The sequence below is a fragment of the Panthera onca genome, chromosome A3 (assembly GCF_046562875.1).
Source record: "Panthera onca isolate mPanOnc1 chromosome A3, mPanOnc1 haplotype 2, whole genome shotgun sequence".
Classification (NCBI taxonomy): domain Eukaryota; kingdom Metazoa; phylum Chordata; class Mammalia; order Carnivora; family Felidae; genus Panthera; species Panthera onca.
Genome location: NC_138341.1, coordinates 101,015,313 through 101,030,336, shown reverse-complemented (window position 1 = coordinate 101,030,336; position 15,024 = coordinate 101,015,313). Strand labels below are relative to the sequence as shown.

At 34.9% G+C, this 15,024-nt stretch overlaps 1 protein-coding gene across 6 annotated transcripts in view; it reads right to left on the bottom strand.

The window, feature by feature from the left end:
- The window catches only part of SEL1L2 (SEL1L2 adaptor subunit of SYVN1 ubiquitin ligase), a 123,520-nt gene that overhangs the window by 35,468 nt on the left and 73,028 nt on the right, over positions 1 to 15,024 (bottom strand). For all 6 annotated transcript variants that reach the window (XM_078444287.2, XM_078444286.2, XM_078444285.2 and 3 more), the window contains one exon: positions 145 to 198. In XM_078444287.2, the coding sequence (XP_078300413.1) occupies positions 145 to 198 (54 nt within the window). The remainder of the gene's footprint in view (positions 1 to 144; positions 199 to 15,024) is intronic.

Below are 15,024 nucleotides of genomic sequence, written 5' to 3'. Positions count from 1 at the left end.
GTATTTTAATCTTAAACTTCTGACTATTGAGCTGGCGCTTTTAACCACCACTCTCAAGTAAGCCCCTTTACCTAAAGAGGAGACTATTCAATATCCCTTTTTAAAAAATTCAGTTTTGTTCCAGGAAAAACAGAATAACTTTACCTTGGCTTGATTGTATTCCATTCCTATTCCATAAGAAGACAAAAATCCTAATGCCTAAAGCCCAAAAGAAAAGGAAAACTAAATAAATCCATTTATTTCACAATTATTCTTATTTACAGTGGTAAAAGATATTTTAAATGTCTGTTGCATAATAATTGTATTGTTGGCTTATATCTTATATCCTATAATAAACTATCCTTTTACACTTTTGCTAAGGCTGTAAGAAATTGGAAAAGGTAATAGTGGGAGTTTTCTATAATATATATGAAAATAGGCTAATACTGACATTTAGTATAAATCATAATAATGAAACGTTATAAACCAATGATATTTATATTCTTGCCTTTTGTGGCAATGAAAAAACTTCTTCCTTCAACATTTTAGAATTTAGATTTGAATATTTGTCTTCATATTTTTAAAAGAAAATGCGATGTATATAAAAAATTCAAATGCAAAGAACTGTATTGAATAAAAGGAAAGTCTAATCGTGTAGCAAGATGCTGAAATAGGCAGCCCCAGATCTTGTTCCTCCATAGAGACACTGATTTAGCAACAATATACAGTCCAAAAAATCTTTATGAGAACTCCAGCAACAACTTAAGAAATCATAGTAACCCAGACAAACTCAAAGCAAGGAACGAACAATCCATTGATACAGGTAAAGAAAGCCGTTTATTTAACCTGCAATTGCTCCTCCCCAAGCCAGCATAGCACAGTGTGATTAAGAGGAAAAGCCCAACTCAGGACTTCTCTCTTGGGAGGGAAAGAGAAGAGTGGAACCTAGGTCCAATGTTTCAGCTTTTGCAGGGACTACCCATGGGTCTGATTTCTGTCTTGCCTGACTTGGCATGATTGAAGAACCAGCATACTATGGATTCCTGGGCAGCTGCTGAGAACAAAAGAGAGCTCAGCCACTAATTGCAGGACTGGAGAATTTCCCATATACCACAGATAGAAGCCAGCACAACTTGGCACAATCAGCAGAAAGTGACCAACTTGTGACTTTTCCTTTGGGAGGAAAAGAGAAGACTGGAATGGGGGCCCAATGTTATGGCTTTTGGGAAGCTACTCAAGGACTGATTTCTATCTCATCTGACCTGAAGCACTGATCGAACTCTCATGCTTTAGATGCCTGGGGCCACTAAGAAGAAAAAGGAGTTTTGCAGCTTGTTGCAACCCCAGAGAACCTGCAATATCACATACAGACACTAAAAGGAGCAAAAGACTACAAGCTCCCGAAAAATACCAGCAAATCTCTGTAACTGGAAATTACAAACACAAGCCCCAAGAAGACACACCCCCAGAAATGATTTGAGAGATACCCAGAATCTCTAGCTATGTTGATAGGTGAAGGTATTTCCCTGCACATATCCAATCTGTAAAGATAAAGGGGTGGCTATATTTCCAAATACATATATCACAGAAAAAATTAACAAGGCATATGAAGAAACAGGCAAACATGGCCCAATCAAAGGAACAAAATAAATCTTAAAAAAATAAAACCCTCAACCCTAAAGAAATGGAGATCTATAAGTTACCATACAAAAAATCCAAAATAATCATCTTAAGCTCAAAATGCTACAAGAGAGCACATATAAACAACTAACCAAAATCAGGAAAAGGATGCATGAATAGAATGAGAATATCAAAAAAGAGATTGAAAAAGAAAGAAAGAAAGAGAGGAAGGAGGGAAGAAAGGGAGGAAGGAAGAAAGAAAGATTTCTTTCAAAAACTCTGGAGCTAAAGAATATAATAACTGAATTGAAAAATTCATTAGTGGGCTTTAATAGTAGACTGATCAAGCAGAAGAAGGAATCAATGAACCTGAAATCAGTGGAACAAAAAAAATGAAGACAAGTAAGAAATCCTAAGAGACTTATGGGAAACCATCAAGTGGACCAATATATACATTATGGGAGTCGCAGAAGAATAGTGAGAGAAAAAGGGGCAGAGAGCTTATTTTAAGAAACAATGGCTGATAATTTCCCATATCTGAGGAAGGAAATGGATATCTAAATTCAAGAAATTCAATAAACTTCAACTAGGATGAACCCAAAGAGGCCCACAGCAAGACACATTATAATCAAACTGTTACAAGTCAAAGACAGGATCTTGAAAGTAGCAAGAGAAAAGAGACTTATCATGTACAAGAAAGTTCCCTTAAGTTTATGAGCAGATGTCTCAGTAGAAACATTACAAGCCAGAGGGAATAGGCTAATATGAGCAAAATACTGAAAGAAAAAAGTTGTCAACCAGAATACTGTATGTGGCAAAACTGACCTTCAAAAATGGAGAAGTAAAGGCCTTCCCAGATAAACAAAAGCTAAAGGAGTTCATCAACACTAGACCTACCCTATAAAAACTGTTAACAGGAGTCCTGCAAGTTGAAAGAAAAAGATGCTAGACAGCAAAACAAAAATATACAAAAATATAGAGCTCTCTGGTAAAGATAAATACATAGACAAATACAGAATCCTGTAGTACTGTAATAGTGGTATAAAAGTCAGGTTTAATTCTGGTATAGAATTTAATAAAACAACAAAAGCATAAAAGAAAACTATAACTATAAATGTGAATGAATACAAAATGTGAATTGGGTTATTGATAACATAAAGTGGGGGGAGAGAGGAGTGTTGTGATTGCAGTTAAGTTGATATTAATTTAACTAGAAGATGTTTTATGTAATCCCCTTGGTAACAACAAGGAAATAGTTATAGAAGATACACCAAGAAAATAAGAAGGGAATGAAAGCATGCCATTACTAAATAAATAAATAAATAACAAAAGGAGGGACGAAGAAGGGAAAAGGACAAAATAACTACAAGGCAAACAAAAACAATCAACAAAATGACAACAGGAAGTCTTTCCTTATCAGTAATTACTCTAAATACAAATGGATTACACTCCAAACAAAAGATACAGAGTGGCTGAATGGATAAAAATAAGCAATATCCAACTATCTGATGTCTACAAGAGGCTTTATTTTTTTAGAGCTGGGGGGAGAGGCAAAGAAAGAGGGAGAGCGAGAATCCCAAGCAGGCTCTGTGCTGTGAGCATACAGCCCGACGCAGGGCTCTATCTCACAACTGTGACATCATGACCTGAGCTGACATCAAGAGTTGGACCTTTAACTGACTGAGCCAGCTAGACACCCCCAAGAGACTTTAGATGTAAGGACACATAGGCTTAAAGTGAAAGAATGGAAACACATATTCCATGCAAATTGTAACAAAAAGAGTAAGAGATGACCATAATTATATGAGACAAAAATAGATTTTAAGTCAGAAAGTGTCAAAAGAGACAAAAAAGGATATTATATAATGATAATAGGGTCAATTCACCAGGAAGATATAACCATTATAAATATATATGCACTAACGGTAGAGCACCCAAACATATGAAGCAAACATTGACAGAACTGAAAGAAGAAATAGACAGTAACACAATAATGGTAGGAGATTTTAATGCCCCATTTTCAATAATGGATAGAACAACCAGACCAAAGCTCAGCGAAGAAACAGAGGAGTTGAACAACACCATAGACTAATCGGACCTAACAGACGTATAGAATGTTCCACCCAACAATAGCAGAATGTACATTCTTCTTAAGAACACATAGAAAAATTGGGAATGCAAGCTGGTGCAACCACTCTGGAAAACAGTATGGAGGTTCCTCAAAAAACTAAAAATAGAACTACCCTACGACCCAGCAATTGCACTACTAGGCATTTATCCAAGGGATACAGGTGTGCTGTTTTGAAGGGACACATGCACCCCCATGCTTATAGCAGCACTATCAACAATAGTCAAAGTATGGAAAGAGCCCAAATGTCCATCGATGGATGAATGGATAAAGAAGATGTGGTATATATATACAATGGACTATTACTTGGCAATCAAAAAGAATGAAATCTGCAGCTACGTGGATGGAACTGGAGGGTATTATGCTAAGTGAAATTAGAGAAAGACAAAAATCATATGACTTCACTCATATGAGAACTTTAAGAGACAAAACAGATGAACATAAGGGAAGGGAAACAAAAATAATATAAAAACAGAGAGGGGGACAAAGCACAAGAGACTCATAAATCTGGAGAACAAAGTGAGGGTTACTGGAGGGGGTGTCAGAGGGGGGATGGGCTAAATGAGTAAGGGGCACTAAGGAATCTACTTGTGAAATCATTGTTGTACTATATGCTAACTAATTTGGATGTAAATTAAAAAAATAATAAAATTAAAAAACACACACATAGAACATTTTCCAGGGCAGGCCATATGTTAAGTCACAAAACAAATATGAATAAATTAAAGAAGATCAAAATCACACCAAGTATCTTTTCTGAACACAATGGAATGAGACTAGAAATCAATAGAAAAAAGAACACTGAAAATTCAGAAATATGTGGAAATTAAGCATCACACTCTTGAACTACCAATGGGTCAAGGAAGAAATCAGAAGGAAATTTAGAAAATATCTTTTTTTTTTTAAATTTTTTTTCAACGTTTTTTATTTATTTTTGGGACAGAGAGAGACAGAGCATGAACGGGGGAGGGGCAGAGAGAGAGGGAGACACAGAATCGGAAACAGGCTCCAGGCTCCGAGCCATCAGCCAGAGCCTGACGCGGGGCTCGAACTCACGGACCGCGAGATCGTGACCTGGCTGAAGTCGGACGCTTAACCGACTGCGCCACCCAGGCGCCCCTAGAAAATATCTTGAGACAAATGAAAATTAAAATACAACACACCAAAACTTATGAGATGCAGCAAAAGCAGTACTAAGAGGAAGTTTATAGAGGTAAGTGTCTACATTTAAAAAGAAAGATCTCAAATCAAATCAACAACCTAACTTTCCATCTTAAAACACACACACACACACACACACACACACACACACACACAGGAAAAGAAGAACAATCTAAACCCAAAATTAATGGAAGGAAGGATATAAAGATTAAAGAAAAAAGAACAGACAATAGAAAAGGTATATAAACACATGCTGCAAAATGGTTGAACCTTTAGGACAGTATACTAGGTGAAATAAGCCAGTCACAAAAAAGACAAAAACTGCATGAAACCACTTATATGAGGTCTCTAAAGTAGTCAAACTCTTAGAAACAAAAAACAAAATGAAATTTGCTAAGATCTAGGGAGAGGGAGGAGAGGGGAGTTGTTTAATGGATTTCAGATTTGTAAGATTAAGCAGTTCTAGACATCCGCACAATGATGCACATACTGCTGTACTGTACAGTAAAAATGCTCAAGATGGTGAATTTTATATTATTTACCTCATTTTTTTAAAAAGTGGAAGTCTTCCGTCATCACCAATGCTTGATAATCCCCATCATCCCCAAGCATCCCCATGCTTGATAATAGTTTCATATATGTCTTTCCAAACCACTTTCTAAGCATTCACATACTTCGAAATGGTGTAGTTTTTCTTAAAACCCGTCCCTTACTGATTTGGCATTCCTTTGTTACAATATACTAAATTTTCTTATATTCATGGATCTAAGTCTAGAACTTCTATTTCCTTGGTATTCAATGGACTATTTTCATAATAATGAAAATATGTTATTTGTGTTTTTTGTCATCTTGACATTTGCATGAATGATGCAAGTCAATGGTAAATAAAACTGCTGTCATGGTGGCATGAATCAAGCAAGTACACCAAACTGCCATTTATATTGTTATTGTATTCTTCACACCACACACTCACAGCAAAACTAAAAATGCTAGTGTCAGGAATGTCCTTGATGAAGCAGTAAAAACATTTTTGTAAGTCTCAACTCCTGAATAAATGTCCCTTTATATTCTAAGATGGAAAGTAGGCATAAAGCACTTCCAATAGTGAAATATGTTGGTTGTTTCAAGGAAATGCTTGAAATGCTTGTTTGAGTTGCAAGCTAAATAGTCACTTTTTTTCATGGAACACCATCTTTAGTTGAAGGAACAATGGGATAAGCTACATTCATTTAGACTGGCAGACATCTTCTTGAAAATGAACAAAGTAAACCTGCCACTTCAATGAAAATGATTGAAAGTACTGTTGCCAATGACAAATTCAAGCTTTTAAGCAAAAATTAGAATTTTGGAAAGCTTGTATTTGCTACCATGTGCTTGCCACTCCAATACTTAGACTTTTCATGATGGTGGTATTAACAAATATGATTTTGATATTGTACAAAGCAATGTGTCAAATTTGGAAGAACTGTATAACTTAGTGAACCAATATTTTCTAAATAACCAATGTATGATACTATAAAATCATGTATAGGTAAAAAAATGCATTCAAAATGCAAGGTAGACCCGTTACTTTTAATGTAACAGAATAGGAAAAAGTTCATTATATGATTTTGGATTCCACACTGCAATTAACCTTTAAGAAATTATCACTGTTGGGCTTTGGTGTAGCACCAAAGAATATCTACAATTATCTGAAAAAGCTATTAAAATAGTCTTACCTTTTCTAGTTTTATTTTACTTTGCTACTTTCTTTTTTCTTTCATCTTTTTGAGATATGTTTTTAAGTTTCTTGTTTATTAAAAAAACATTTAAAGGTATATATTTTCCTGTGCATGTGGCTTTAGCCATATTCCTTAACTTTTACATATAGTTGTGTCATTATCATGTTCCTAATATGTCATTTCAGTTTCTACTTTATCTTTGCTACTTGCTAAAAATTAGGACTCTTCAAATTTTATAAAGAGTTAAGCTTTTTTTCCAGTAATTTTTAGTTTCACTGCTTCTAGTCAAAGAATGCAGTATCATTCCTATTTTTATTTTTATTTTTTTTTACATACAGATCTGATATTTAACTTTTATTAGATACATAGGGTTGGGCTATTAACTTATCCTCTCTGAGCCTGTTATTTTGTGTAAAATGTGGATATAAAAGTAGCTACACCACAAATTATTATTAGGATTTTAGATACGGTTATTAACTACCTAAGTTAAAGCTATATAAAGCCGTATTTCCTTTTGTTTTGCCTCCAGAAGCACAGGTTTGGATTAATCATAGTCTTTAGCCACGAAGTACTCTCATCACTGGCTCACAAATGGTTGCCCTTGTTTTGTTGTTTGCTTGTTTGTTTATACTTATTTGTTTTTAAAAAAATACAACCACTTAAACATTCACCACTCAATATAAGAACTAGAATTTTGCTTGAAAGTCCCCTTTGGCTACTCCATTATGGGATAGGTCACAGTTATCTAGCATGGCCAGATGTCAGACGATAGAAGATTGTTCTTGGGTTGTAGGGCTTTTAATCTGTACAGTTAAGTCTACTCCAGCTCCTCTCCCAATGTGATTAGAGTCCAAAGTAAAATAGCAAAGTGATATAACAGAAGCTTTAGCCCAGTCCTGTCTTGCTGGTTGAGTCTTCTTAGTAGATGGTACCATCAACCTCTCTCTCACAGTGATCAGGTCAAATTCCCTTTCTACTACTTGCAAGCGTATAATGATGTGAGTGAGTGGCAGAATTTGCCGCATGACATGAGTGTTCATGTTTGCAGAATCACTGTCCATCATGGGGCATAATCAGTGTGCTGGAGTCAAACCCTTGAGGTTAACCAGAAATGGTATCACCTTAGGTATTTGACCAATGCTGGTTTCCATGGTGCTTTGTAGGAGGTCAGTTCCATTTCTGGGAGATCAGCTTGTAGTGGATTGGTCTTTAAAAGTTAATCTTTACCTCTCAATCCTATTCATCTAAATTTCTCCCAATATTTGGTAATTGTCAAACATTAATATTTTTATTTTTATTATGTTGTCAGTCAACAGGTCTAAAGTGGCATTTTATGTTGCAATTTGTATTTTCCAAATATCTGGTGAAACTAAATCTTTCTTTGTACATATATTGATTGGTAATATGTTTCCTTTACCTCCAAGTGCTTGCTCATGAATTTGGTCGTTTGTTATTGTGTTATTTGTGCTTTCCTTATGATTTCCAAATGTTCTTTATATATTGTTATTAATCTTTTATAGGTTATACATGTTAAAAATATCTTCTTCCAGTTTATTATACAAATTTTCATTTTCTTTAATGTGTCTTCTCATTAGTAAGTGATCTTGATATTAATGTAAATTCATCCATTTGTTTTCCCCTACATTGGTACATTTTGTGTTTTAAGAAATCCTTCTCTACTTTTTTTTAAATTTTATTTTTTTATTTTTTAAAATTTACATCCAAATTAGTTACCTTATAGTGCAACAATGATTTCAGGAGTAGATTCCTTAGTGCCCATTACCCATTTAGCCCATCCCCCCTCCCACATTCCCTCCAGTAACCCTCACTTTGTTCTCCAGATTTTTGAGTCTCCTGTGTTTTGTCCCCCTCCCTGTTTTTATATTATTTTTGTTTCCCTTCCTTATGTTCATCTGTTTTGTCTCTTAAAGTCCTCATATGAGTGAAGTCATATGATTTTTGTCTTTCTCTGACTAATTTCACTTAGCATAATACCCTCCAGTTCCATCCACGTAGTTGCAAATGGCAAGATTTCATTCTTTTTGATTGCCAAGTAATAGTCCATTGTATATATATACCACATCTTCTTTATCCATTCATCCATCGATGGACATTTGGGCTCTTTCCATACTTTGGCTATTGTTGATAGTGCTGCTATAAGCGTGGGGGTGCCTGTGTCCCTTCGAAACAGCACACCTATATCCCTTGGATAAATGCCTAGTAGTGCAATTGCTGGGTTGTAGGGTAGTTCTATTTTTAGTTTTTTGAGGAACCTCCATACTGTTTTCCAGAGTGAATGCACCAGCTTGAATTCTCATCATTTCTATTTTTAAAAGTAAATTAACCTTTTTCTCTGTGTGATAATTTTTAAAAATAACTTTTTAATTTTTTTGCTTTTTAATTTTCTTTGGGATGATTTTGCATATAAAATCTTGTATGTAGATGTGGTCAGGGTATGCTGTTTTTTGTCTGCTTGGATTCTCTTTGTGAAACCACTTTTATTCCATTCTGAGTTCATTTGATTCAACAGGGCTCCTCACCCTGCTCCTCCTGTGTCACTAGACACAGGTTCAACCAATCAGATTATTCTCCTTCTGGATGCAATAAGTGATTTGGGGTGGTTTTGTGAACTAATCTGGCACTTTTGCTGAAATCATTGGGAAAAAAACTGGCATCTTTCATGGAGACTTCCAGATAGAAGGGCTAATGATATCTAGGTTTGTTGGAAACTGTTTTTGCCTTCATGGGGGTCAAGCCACTCAAAATAAAACCATCATAGAAAAAAGCAAAACCCAGAGACCAAGAATGTATGTCCTGATGTCATCATTCTGGCCTCTGAATCCAGATGATCTAAAAGCAGCTATAACTTGTACTTCACAGTTAAATGAGTCGATAAATCACACTTTTGCCAGATAGGTTGAATTTTCTGTACTTGAAATTCAGAGAATCCTAACCAATACAAGCGGACATCTCTGTTGATGGGAAGTTTATTAAGTTAATAGACACACAGTAAACCAAAGTTAATCTCTGTATTGTAGTTGTTCCTTAGGACTTAGTTGTTTAAACTGTATGGTAATTTGGTACCTAACAAATCAATTCCTTCTTGTACCACTTTCTGCCCTGTTAGACACTTGAGGGCAGCTATTTGATACCTGGTGTTTTCTACTACAAAGATTCCCTATTTTGCCTTCCTCCTGTGATATATTTTAGATTATATTCACCATCTTGTGTGTTCTCTGAATCTGGTCTATATTGTGGATGCCATATTTCTGTCATGGCCCTGTGGAAACAAAGTAGTTACAAGTTTTTAAAGAAAAGGAGGTACCCCAAAGTAGATAAAACTACATAACTTTTTGTTACTAAATTATGTGCAGAAGGAATGGCTCTTACAAGCCAAGTTATCCCACTAAACACAGGAGAAATTGCCAAATCCCTAGGAATAGATGAAAAACTAATGAATGAAAAGCTGTTGTGACCAGTTTATTTATCACAAAGGGTTACAATTAAGGTGTTCAGCATCAAGCATTGTCAGAAACTTCTTGCTAACCTTGAACTGAACTTCTAGCAACATGTGATTCAATCGAAGAAAAGATAAAAGTATAAATTTAGTCAAATTGGAAAGTGTCAGCACTAATAGTTGTAGAATGAGTCAGTAGTTTGGAAGAAATCCTGGAGGTAATCGAGGAACACTCCCTGAGGAAATGTCACACTACTGACATTCTTAAGGGTATGGAGAATGATATGCTAGAAAAGATAGTCATCAAGGAAGTTTTCTAAGTTGAAAACTGATTCAGTTAGATTCTGAATGAGAAGAATTTTGGAGCACCTTGATTTACTTAACTTATATTTACCTTTTTATGTAATCAAAGACTGACATCTGATGGAAATCTATGTCTAGAAAGTCTAAAAAATGTCTAGAATGTCTAAAAAATGTACAAAAAAATCTAGTAAGAAAACTTTAAACTTTAATTGACATCATTTATATAATTAAATAACTTAAATTTAAAAATATATATAACTTACAGTCGATGATGTCTTATAATGGATAAAATATGTGATTATCATCTCTACCACATTTTTCAGATTTCTTAGTCTAGCAACCCTGTAAAATAGAGTTTGCTTAATACAGATTGTTCTTAGTGAACTCATGCTGCTTGGCAAATAATACTGCTTCATTTTCTGGGATTTTCAAAAACAAACATTTTGAAAATATGATGGGGAATTTTACCATTAAACTCACCAGCACTCTGCATAATTTGCAGAATTTTACATCCTCCAAGCCTTGTGGCTTCTTTTCTGCCCTCTTTAGTCACTCAAAATCACTGACAAGTTGGCAATAACATCATTCGTAAGTTCTCTCAGTACCCAGGGATGCAACAGGATTGGGCCAAAAAATTTGAACTCACTCCAAACAGATGTTTGCTGCACTCTGCTTCAGGTGCTTCTGAGAAGTGCATTCTACCCTTTTAATTCTGAATATAAATATCCTTGTTCCAGTTACTATGGCTGTGTAACAAATTACTCCGACACCTAGTGGCATAAAGCAACCATTTATTATGCTAAGGGTTCTGTGGGTCAATAATTTGGTCAAGAGTGAGCATTTTTGTCTCTGATCCACCATATGGGGACCTTAGTTGGGAGACTCAAAGGTTGGAGGTTAGAATCATCTGAAGACTTGTTCATATGTATGTTTGGCAGTTGATACTGGATATTGGTTGAGACCTTAGCTGAGGCTGATGGCCAGGACACCTACATGTGGCCTCTCCTATAGTATAGGTTTTCTCAGAGCATGGTGGCTGAGTTCCAAGGGTGAGCTTCTTGAGAGGAAGAGCTAAGCAGCACTGTATACTTTTTGTGACTTCCCTCGGAAATGTAGCATTACTTCTACCAAACTCTACTGTTTGAAATTGTCAAGAATCTCCCCTAGGTAGTAGAAAATAGGAGGGAGGAAAGATAGACTCCATTTTTTGATTATGTTGGTTGGGTGTTGAAATAGTATATGGGACTGGAAATAATTGATGTGGCCATTTTTGAGAAAAAAAAAATCATGACAATGCTTTACAAAAGCCAGAAGAATGTGGGGATATCTCACTTCATTCTAGTTATTAATTATTATGAATTAATAACTTTTAGTATACTTGAGGTATGTCAGTCCATTGTGGTAATTATTCATGTTAGTGCTCAATTTTTCCATCTTGAGTCAATAGTAGTAGCCTATTTTGAGTTTGCTCAGTCCTTTGGTCATGACCATGGTATTTTCTGACAGCTTCTTTGTTATCATAATGTATTATATGGCATCTTGTATTATATTGATATGACCCCTTGTATAATAAGATGTTTCAAGAGCATCTTGTACATTTCTTGTCCCACACCCAGAATTTGACATCTTCCAAAGAAGCTGGTTTCTTTTTAGTTGGAGAGGATTTGATTTTTATTTTAAACACAATTCCTCCTTGGGGAGAAAGTTAGTATCTAAATTTAAATTTTAATATATTTAAAAATACAGGGGTGCCTGGGTGCCTCAGTCAGTTGGGTGTTCAACTGATTTTGGTTCAGGTCATGATCCAGGGTGGTAGGATTGAGCCCTGTGTCAGCTCCATGCTCAGTGTGGAGCCTGCTTGGGATTCTCTCTGTCCCTCTGCCCCTCTCCCCCATTCACATGTTCTCTCTCTCTAAAATAAAATAAAAAATAAAAATACATGTGTTTGTATTAACAATGACAATTTTAATACTTCTGATGGCTTAAAATATAGACATCAATGTTCTGCTCCTTTCTTGGCTACTCTTTATTCCCTTCATAAACAACCACTTTTAATTATTTTTGCTGTTTTATTCACATAACTTGTCATCATTATAATTCTTGATAAATTGCTACCAGTTGTGGTTAATTTTTATATTTCATACATTATATGTACATTTGCTATTTTATAGATGACTTAGGTCATTTACATTTAGGTCATTTACTTTCTCACTTTTTCTCCTTGCACCTCTTCTTGACAGAATCATAACACTATTTTTTTGTCATAATATAATTGTAAAAGTCTGTCTTGGTGTTCCTAATATTTTCAAGATTCTACTCATTTGGAAATTTATAATTCCTGTCACCATTTTTAGGAGTTCATCCCACACTCTTATGTATATCACTGATAATATAATTTTCCATGCTTTATATTAAAAATAATCTGGTCTTATCCATTCAACTTAATAGTTGATGAAATATTGAAGAATACAAAGTCATAGGCAGAATCCTTTGGTGGATTGCCATAGACTTGCTTTCACCTTGGCATCGACCCATGAGTCTACTCTTTACTTACTATCATCAAAGCCCACATTTCCATTGTTTCACTGAGTTTATGAAAATATCATGCAAGGTTTTGTTAAATGTCTCACTAAAATGAAGATACCATGAAGTCTGATAATTCATTCCAAACAGAAAATGAATATTTTCTTAAACTTTTTATTACAATTTCAAAGGCAAAGAACTATGTTACTGTTTAAATTAAAGAACTGACTACAGAGTTCAGCAAAGCATAATAGCTGTAATATGTGGTTTATAAGTATAATTTGTGTAATTTACTTAATCCACACACTGAAAAAAAATCTATGGTTCGACCAATTCCTCTTTAGTCTCAAACATGATCTTTTTATTGGAAAGTTGACCATAAGGCTGTTATAACAAATGGAAGGCGTCTGGAATCCTGGTACTTCTCTAACCCTTATAGTTTATATTTAAAATGGCCTTACTGGCTCCTATTAAGGATGTCTTTAGTCAATATTAGATTTTTATTTTTCTTGCAACTCTTAGCAATTTTTGATTCTGCTGAATTTAGAAACTGGTTTATTTATTTAGAAATTTTAACAGTAAACAAATATACTGACCTTTATATAAGTAAATAAAGATACTGTTCTATTCAGTTGAGCTTGTATTTTAAAATACTTTCACCAAAAGTGTATAATTTTGTGCACAGCTTATCACACTTTTTGGCCTGATTCTGAAGAAATTTGTGAGTTGTGGATTGTGTGGGAGTTAAATTTCCATTCTGTGCCTGGGGAGGGAAGCCTTTCTCTGTATAAAGCTCATTCTAAAAATTAAGACCCGAAAACAATGATTTTAGCAGTTTTAAAACCAGCCCCAAAGGCACATTCCCTCTCTCTTTCACTGAGAAATAACAATGGGTGATTTTGAATTAACTCTCTGGAGGACTCAACTAAATTCCTTCAGTTCCTTCCTTTTTTTTTTTTTTTTTTGCTTTCTACATAAATATTGTTTTTATTACAAGAAGCGACCACCTCTGTAGTAAGGCACACACTGTTTCGCCATCACTGTGGCAGAAATCCCTGCTGCTGTCCCTTGGATCTCAGCCAAGACTCTGTGCCCACAGGCCTAAGACACTTGAGATTGCCCCTCAACTGGAAGCACAGTGGAGGGCCCAAGAGCCAAACCTCTGGGGATCGTTCATGACCTCTGGACCCGTGTCCAAGTTCCTTCCTTCCTTCCTTCCTTCCTTCCTTCCTTCCTTCCTTCCTTCCAGAAGTAAAAGAAGACAAAAGATGTTCTGGGTTTTCATGTAGTGAATATGCTAATTATAGCCAGTGCTGTCTTATTCCTTTACACTTGGGCATTGTCACCTAACAACTTTACAATAAACAGTTTTAGGATTTGGTCTGTCTTCTGAGATATATTTGAGATGAAATGAGATGAATTATAGGATGGTTCAAGCTTAATCCAGAAACAAAAATGCTGTAAGTCAAAAAGGAAGCTATATAATAGTGATGACATCAATGACCCTTCCAGTGGCTTTTAAAGGTCAAACTCTGCAAAAGAGTTTTGTTAAGACTTGATTCTGAACTCAACAATTGTGCTTTGGTTTGTAAGAAACTGTTATAATAGCTGGGATTTGAGTGGAATGAGTTAAGAATAGAGAATATTTTATTATATTCAAAGCAAATTACTCAGGTTCCATAATAACAATTTGATTTTACATAATCCTTTTACTTTTTATATAGGAGATTATTATTAAAAGAGAAAAGATTAAGCATTTTTTCTTTAATTACTGCACAAGTCTTGAAAGCATCCAAGATCATTACTTTTAGCTCAAATTGCATACCAAACGAAAGTTTGAATCAATGCTAATGAACAACTCAGATCCTATCTGTACCCTTAATACAAAAAGAGCATTAATGTCAAGATGAAATGTTCTACACAGGTAATCCTAAAATTATCAAAGTGATTATTAGGTTGATACTAAAAATGATTTTTTTCAGTAGAAGAACAGTGCTAATAAGTACAGTCCCTCTACAAAACACCTCTATAATTCACATCCAAAAATAAATGAAAATATGTGAAATCTTTGCCATTGGGATAGAATTATTCTAGAATTACAAAGCATGGAAAAGCACACAGTCACTTATATA